Raw genomic sequence first — 7,042 nt, 5'->3', positions numbered from 1 at the left:
TATATTTTAGGAAGTAAAATAGGTCTGGCAATTTCCACAGCCAAACAGTATACTCCTTAAACATATTAAAAACTCTAAAAAGTCATAGTGTATACTCACCCACACACTGTGGGATCTTATGGGGTCCAGATGACTCAAGCCTTACATTGACGTGTTATCTGTCCCGTGACAAATGTGGATGAAGGTGGACAGGATTTCAAGTCTGCCAAGGATAATCATTGAAAATCATTAAAAAAAAAGAGTTGTTCCACTGTCTTGTTCCACTGTCTGGCTCCAACATAGCGACTGGCATATTGTGGAAAAATTGCAACTGAAATAACTATAATAATAATATATAATAATAATAATATACAGTCAATGGACGTCATTCATTTTTGTGTTTAATCACTGTGTGAAGCCCATAGAGACAACTGTGCTGTGATATTGTGCTATATAAATAACATTGAATTAAACTCATAGAAAATGTTCGGCTCCAGCAAAATGGAGCCAATTAAGTTGCAATTTTTCCGCGATATGGACGTCGCCATGTTGGAGCCAGATGAAAATGATTGGTTCAAGTCGGTCTGAGTCAACTTTTCCACAGCAGCTACTCTCACCAATCAGGACTTAGCTTTGTTGGAAGTTCACACACCTTCCAAGGAAAGTGAGCTTGGGGAAATCACATGTTCAAGGTGGGGGCTAGCAGGCACCACATGTTTTTACTAGGGCATCCGATTCGTCAGTTTATAATTAAACAACTTACAATAAAGAAAAATGTCAGTAAAATATGATTAGCAAGAATGTAATTTGTTCATATTTTTCTACAAGTGTTATCTAATTGATGTTTTGAGGTTTTTAAGTTGACCATTTTTTAAACCTGCCCAGGAACTACAAATGAAAAATAGCTGTGGGGCTAATTCTAGCTATTGATGTGCACTGTCCCTGTGAAATAAACTAATAAAAACATTTATCAGAACAAGAATATAATAACTGTGTAATAGCTGTTCATTTCACAATAGAAGTCTATGGGATTTTGGCTTCTTGGAACCAACAGGTACTTCATATTTGGAACATGAGGGGGAGGGATCCCTCAGTCCAGTTCTCTATATACAGTCAGTCAATGTTTGGGAGTTAGTAAAGTCACTGTAATGCTACTGTAGTTTTAGCAGTATCGGTCTATAGTTTTATGTGTTGCAAACAAAGTTGGGAGTTGGGGGTTTTATAAATATGCTAATGTGACTATCGTGTAACGTGTCATAAAACAAGTTCTAGGATTACTGTGAATGGAATTTGACTAACTAATAGATTAAACTTTTGTCTCTGTTAATTTTGGGTGTCTTATACGTGACAAAATATACCATTATTAGAGGTGTGCCTTATAATCATTCTGTGCTTTAGTGTAGAAAATATCTTAATTCTCAGCTCTTAACGTTTTTATTTTGTTGAAACTTAATTTGAACATCTCTTAATTTAAACATTATTTACATTTTTTAACATAATTGGTCAATTTGTCGCTTTTCCACCTTGTATGCGCGTGCACTGTCCCCAACAGGTCGCAAACAAGTCGCACGTTTTGAACCTGCTAGAGCGCCGTAAACAGCCTCGCGCCAGGGATGCGCGAGGACTCCTCAGAGTCTGAGTGGACAGTTGGGTTGTTTTTAAACGGCTGCGTGGCAACCCAGCGCGAGCACAAGGAGGAGGAGTGGAGAGGAGAGGAGAGGAGCAAGGTGGTGGGGCAACGTCAACCCACAGAGAACAGCGGGACGAGTCGTTACGGTCAGAGCATTAAGACGACAGGTTGAGTGAAAGGAAGAGGAAATACGGCTCGTTTCTAGCGCCTGTTCGTAGCTTTGAGTGGAAGCAGCCGTTGCCGCTAGCTGCTGCCGAGAGTGAGCGGCGGGCTTCAGTTCAGGTGGAGGAAGAGGCGTTCAGGTGCTGCCGCGGAGCAGGATGGTTCGGTGCCGCTTCTGCCACTGATGTCCATTATCCCTCACTCGGACAAGAAACAAACATGAAGGACACGGGAGAGTCGAAAGACCAGCAACTAACTGTGAGTTCGCACTAAAAATGATTTATGAAACCATTCAAAAAAATGTCATGTTGACAAAGTTAGTCAAAGGAGCCATTTTTACTGCTACTTTGAACGCAGCATTTTAGTCAAATTTTAGTGTATCCTGCCATTTTTATCATGGTGATGTTAAAACGGTTCTGTTTGTGTTTTCATTCTGCATTTTGTACATTCAAAACCACTCACGTGCTTGACGTAGTTTCCTCCAGTTATAACTCTCACTTACATTTGGTGTTGGTATTATATTCCTATTTTACTCTCTGCCATGTGCTCTGAGCCCAAACCTGAATTATTGAAGCCGCCTGACTCCTCTTATTCAATACACCTTATGGGCTACGTTGACAGAGAAAAGACCCTCTTTTGTCATCTTGCACCTGGAGGGAAGTAAAGTTTTGTTTCTTTTCAACTCATCTGAGTTGTAAAATTATGCTCAAAATTCATTCAAATTATATTTAGTGTCCAGGTGTGTAGCAGGTGTGTAAAATGTATACCCTTATAAAACCCTCTTGAAACTTATGTTATGGTTTCAAGACAATTTAGGGCTTATAATTTAGCCTTAAAAGCTAAATAAAAGGTGATTTTTGTCAAGAAAAACAATTGAATCACACATTTTCTTTAATATCTAAACCAAGTTATGAAAATGGTAAGGCTGAATAGAGTTCCAAATTATTTTTCAAAATAAAATGCTTTCTTTTTTCTGTTTCTTTTTACTGGCTACATAGTTTAAAATCCTCATTTAAAAACATCTAAGTTTCTTGCTCATCTGATTTGCACATCTCGGTTTTGTGATAAGAAAAATTGTCATTGTATTCCAAATGTATGGAAACAAAGTGTTTTTTTTAATTGACATAAATCATTAGGTCTTGGTATTATGTTCATTTGGCCTTATCGTGTAAAGGTCACCCGTTGTAGCCTAATTTGGTGTGTTGTTCCTGTCTGACTGTCGTCTTCTTATGAGCATAACACCTGTGCTGCACACGCTGGTTATAAAATAATCTTAATCTGGGGCCACAAAAAGACCAAAATTTGAGAATTTTGATATTTTATGTGTCTTATTATTCAAAAACTCAAATATTTCTGCTTTCATACATTTAAATTTAATTACAGATCTGTTGCAAATAGGTATAAAGGGACAAGAAATAGAAAAGCTGTAGAATCCGTAAGGGCAGAGTCTGAGATACATTTTATTTTCCGCACTATAGTCCGAGTTCATCAGTCAAACTTTATTGCGTTTGCAGCAATTTTAGGATTTTTAGTAACATGCTACATGTTAGCCACATTAGCGTATTAACAATACCTGTAAACCTTGTTTGCAACAAATTAAAAACTGATACCACTAAAACAAATGTTACTGTGGCTATGCTAACTCCTAACCTTGTTATCAACACGAAAAAAAAGAATGATACAGTTAAAATAAGCGTCACTGTGACAATGCTAACCCCAAACTTCATTAGTATCTCATAAAAAACATAGTCCAACACCACTACACATCAGCCTTGTTAGTGTATTTATAATAACACCCAACCTTGTCTGCAACTGTTAATAAGAACAGACTGAAATTTTGTGCCATGTCCCTCTCAAAATCTCTTCGACATCAGTAAGCACAATCAGAATTAATCCATAAATAAGGCGCTTATAAAAGGATTATAATGCCCACTGTTTTTTTTAAATAGTGCAAAAAAATACGGTAATAGAAAGTCACTGAACTATTAGTTAAAAAAAAACACCAGAAGTCTGAATGTTAAGTTAAAGAATCTTTTGTTTGTGTTGTGTGCTGCAGGTTGCCTTGAGGATCAGACCCCTCAGCGATGCTGAACAGGAGGAGGGGTCCACGATTGTGGCGCACAGAGTGGACGACCAGGTGAGAAGGACACCCTTAGCACTTATCTGCATCTACTCCAGTGATGGATAGCCTCGCCATCCGTGTGCTCACGCAACAAAAAGCGTCTGGCTCCGGGTTTGGCTTTGTATCCAGAATCCCCCCTCCCCTTCCTGCCAGTCATGAGCTCGGACAGATAAGGTGTCTGCGGGGACCTGGGTGAAGCCGGCAGCTCTTTTTAGGAACGTGTTTGCAAAGCTCAAATGTCACATTTCATTTGTAAGTAAATGCGGGATGAGTCAGACAACAAAATGACCTTTCCGGCTAAAAGAAAGGAAAGTCTTTTATAAAAAGGCGGCTCAAAAGCGAACGCCTGGGGTTCATTTAATATCAGTGACGGCAGAGCTGTGCAGCACTTTTAGCATTAAAAATTCATGCAGATGGTCCTGCAGCTTTTTATTGTAGCTGCTTTTCATGAATTAAATTACAGCTAGGTATTACTGCTGTAATTAATATACCAGACGCCTAAAGATCCTAAAGATAGAACTGTTCTGTGAGAACAAGGAATGAGTATTCATGTATTTCTCTCACTTTTATTTTAAGATCTTTTCTATGTAGAATAGAAATTATTCAAAAAGTCACACCTGGATGTGCACACTGCAACTTGCACACATGGTGTGTGGAACCTCCACATATGTGAAAGCCCCATTAAGGCCTTATTTACCATTAGACCTTGTTTGCAGCAGTCCCCTTGGAGACCATTTAGCAGGATGTGGAATTATTATGACGGCAGCGCAAATGCTAATGAGCGCAAACCTGCAGCGGAGTCTCCCGTCTCGTTTGAAGCCGATTGAAACGTTCGTGTGCTCGTACGAAGAGCGTTTCCTAAACAAATGATACAGAAACTGACATCGTCACATGTGCTAACAGATTATAACTGTTGGGGTGAACGAGTGAGGCTGTGATAAGAACCTTTTCCTCTCTTGTTGTCGAGATAAGTTATGCTTGGGAGAATGGGAGAATTACCTTCCTTGAGATCCCACTTGTTTGTGAGGTGTTGCTTAATTACACCAGCTCTAGGGGACCACATCAGCACTTGTGTCTATCATGACGTTATTAAAATAGGCTTGGACTCAGGGGATTAAAGCATAACAACGGGAAGGTAGTTATGGTGCTGACACAGCCCCCATTACAAGTTCTGGCAGCTCTCCCACACTTGAGCAAGACAACAGTGTTTTTGTGTTTGTGTGTGTGTATCTTTTGCTCAAGTTGCTGCAGAATCCAAAATGCGGCGGCGTTGCTGCGTGGTCTCTGTTAGGTGATACCTCCTCCACCTTCAGCATGAAGGATTAGTGAGGCTTACGATGGTTCCAGTCGAGTGTTTTTAATGCACAGGTTTACCTGGGGCTACCCCCACCTGAATGTAAGGGGTATGGTGGGGGGGTACACAACAAACCACTTTGATATACGATGACTGAATCGGTTTAGACGCCCTGTCGTTAGTGGATTCTGTGTTTGCAGTTCCTCTAAAACTTGCATTGATTAGTTTGTTTACAAGGCAGTAAACATGCAGAGACCATATGGTCAACGTGTTGTGCTCAGACAGATTAGCAGACTTGGTAGCTGACTTGGCTGACTGGACAGTAGTAGCCAGATCTGTCTGTAATGGTAGAAAGCAGACAACTTAAGGCTGGTTAAGCCTGTGGGGATGAGCTCATTGGATTGGTTTTAGCTCAGGTTAAGCCCTCTGCCACCTGCTCTTTTTTATTTATTTTTTGGCTCACTTTTCCTTCAGCAACATCCTCAGGGGTGTTTCATATTACATATACGTCAGTGCTGGACGATATGACGATACATATCATGCAGGCGATAAAAAAGTGTTTATCGTACTATTTCTCTTCTACGGTTTTGATTTGTTTGTTTTTATTGCTGAACTTTTGTGCAGAAATGGGTTTCATATTAAGAAACTTACAAATGTTGTGGACTTCAAAATATATCTCTCATTTGTGACAATTCAATTACATGTTACTTAAAAAAAAAGTCAGAGAAAAGTAAGTAATTACATTTTTGTTATTTTTTTCAGAGAATATCTGAAAATATACTTTATTGTGATATATCGTGATATCGTGATTGTGATATAAAATGATTTGTATCATGATATATATATTGTTATTGTGGTATAAAGTCATTTATATCGTGATATATTTATATATCGTTAGTGTGATATAAATAATTTGTATCGTGATATATATTGTTCTTGTGATTAAAAAAAAGTGTTTCCATATCGCTCAGCACTAGTACACATGTATTACGCGTTCAAGAACAAGCTAATCGCAGGTTCTTGATCTGGAGTATTGCCTATGGTGTTCACACTGGACAAGCAGAGAGGGGCTTCTTCCTCTTTTTGCTACTGTTTACTACTATCGGCGATCTACGGTTGGAAAAGGCTTGCTGCGAAATGCTTGAGCAGTACAAATCTTATGAATCTTGCTCTTGGCTTTTTTTTCACAGCTCTATTCCAATATATGAAAGACTTGGTTTCATATCGAATTCCGTCTGTGCTCAAACTGAAATGATTATTCCTCCTTCATGATCAGTTTTCATACAGTTGGTACTTCCGTGATGGAAAAGGGACGCCGTCCATACATTGCTACCAAATCCAAGTCCCTGATTGGTCAAAGTTTGACCTGTTTCAATGTGTGTTCAATGGGCAAACATTTTGTACGTAGAGCTTGAAAATGATCATAGAAACTTGCGTAGTTTCAAATGCAGAAGCCCAAAATGCTCCTTTACATAGACTTTTCAATGGAGGTGGCCACTTGAGCGTACGTTGTCAAGGCCGGTGTGAACACAGCTTTACACACAGTTGCTTTAAAGAAGCAGCTCATGGGTCATTGAGGTCAATGTAAGAATTAGTTTCTAAAATGTTACTAACATAAAAAAAAAACTCTTCCACTTGCAGATCAAATCAGTAATAAATCACCGTTCTAAGTCATATAATTGGTTTTTAAATGGTACAAAACATCATTAGGGTTAAGAGGTCACGCCTTAAGCCATACTAAGTTTAGTCCCTGAAAGACTAAGATAGCTTAGACCAGGGGTCTCAAACTCGCGGCCCGCGGGCCATCTGCGGCCCGCAGGATGATAATTTGCGGCCCCCGTCTTCATATGAAAGA

General features: G+C 39.3%; 1 protein-coding gene across 3 annotated transcripts in view; it reads left to right on the top strand.

Moving 5' to 3' along the window:
• Positions 1-1,627: 1,627 nt before the first annotated feature.
• Positions 1,628-7,042, top strand: part of kif19 (kinesin family member 19) — a 34,331-nt gene continuing 28,916 nt past the window's right edge. For 2 of the 3 annotated variants that reach the window (XM_024285094.2, XM_024285095.2), the window contains exons 1-2: positions 1,628-2,029; positions 3,828-3,908. In XM_024285094.2, the coding sequence (XP_024140862.1) occupies positions 1,991-2,029; positions 3,828-3,908 (120 nt within the window). In that variant the 5' untranslated portion in view covers positions 1,628-1,990. The remainder of the gene's footprint in view (positions 2,030-3,827; positions 3,909-7,042) is intronic. The other variant, XM_024285096.2, reaches the window with a different exon arrangement.

Source organism: Oryzias melastigma, linkage group LG19 (assembly GCF_002922805.2).
Source record: "Oryzias melastigma strain HK-1 linkage group LG19, ASM292280v2, whole genome shotgun sequence".
NCBI classification, from domain to species: Eukaryota; Metazoa; Chordata; class Actinopteri; order Beloniformes; family Adrianichthyidae; genus Oryzias; species Oryzias melastigma.
The sequence above is the reverse complement of the archived record's forward strand: the minus strand, read 5'-3'. Positions and strand labels throughout refer to the sequence as shown.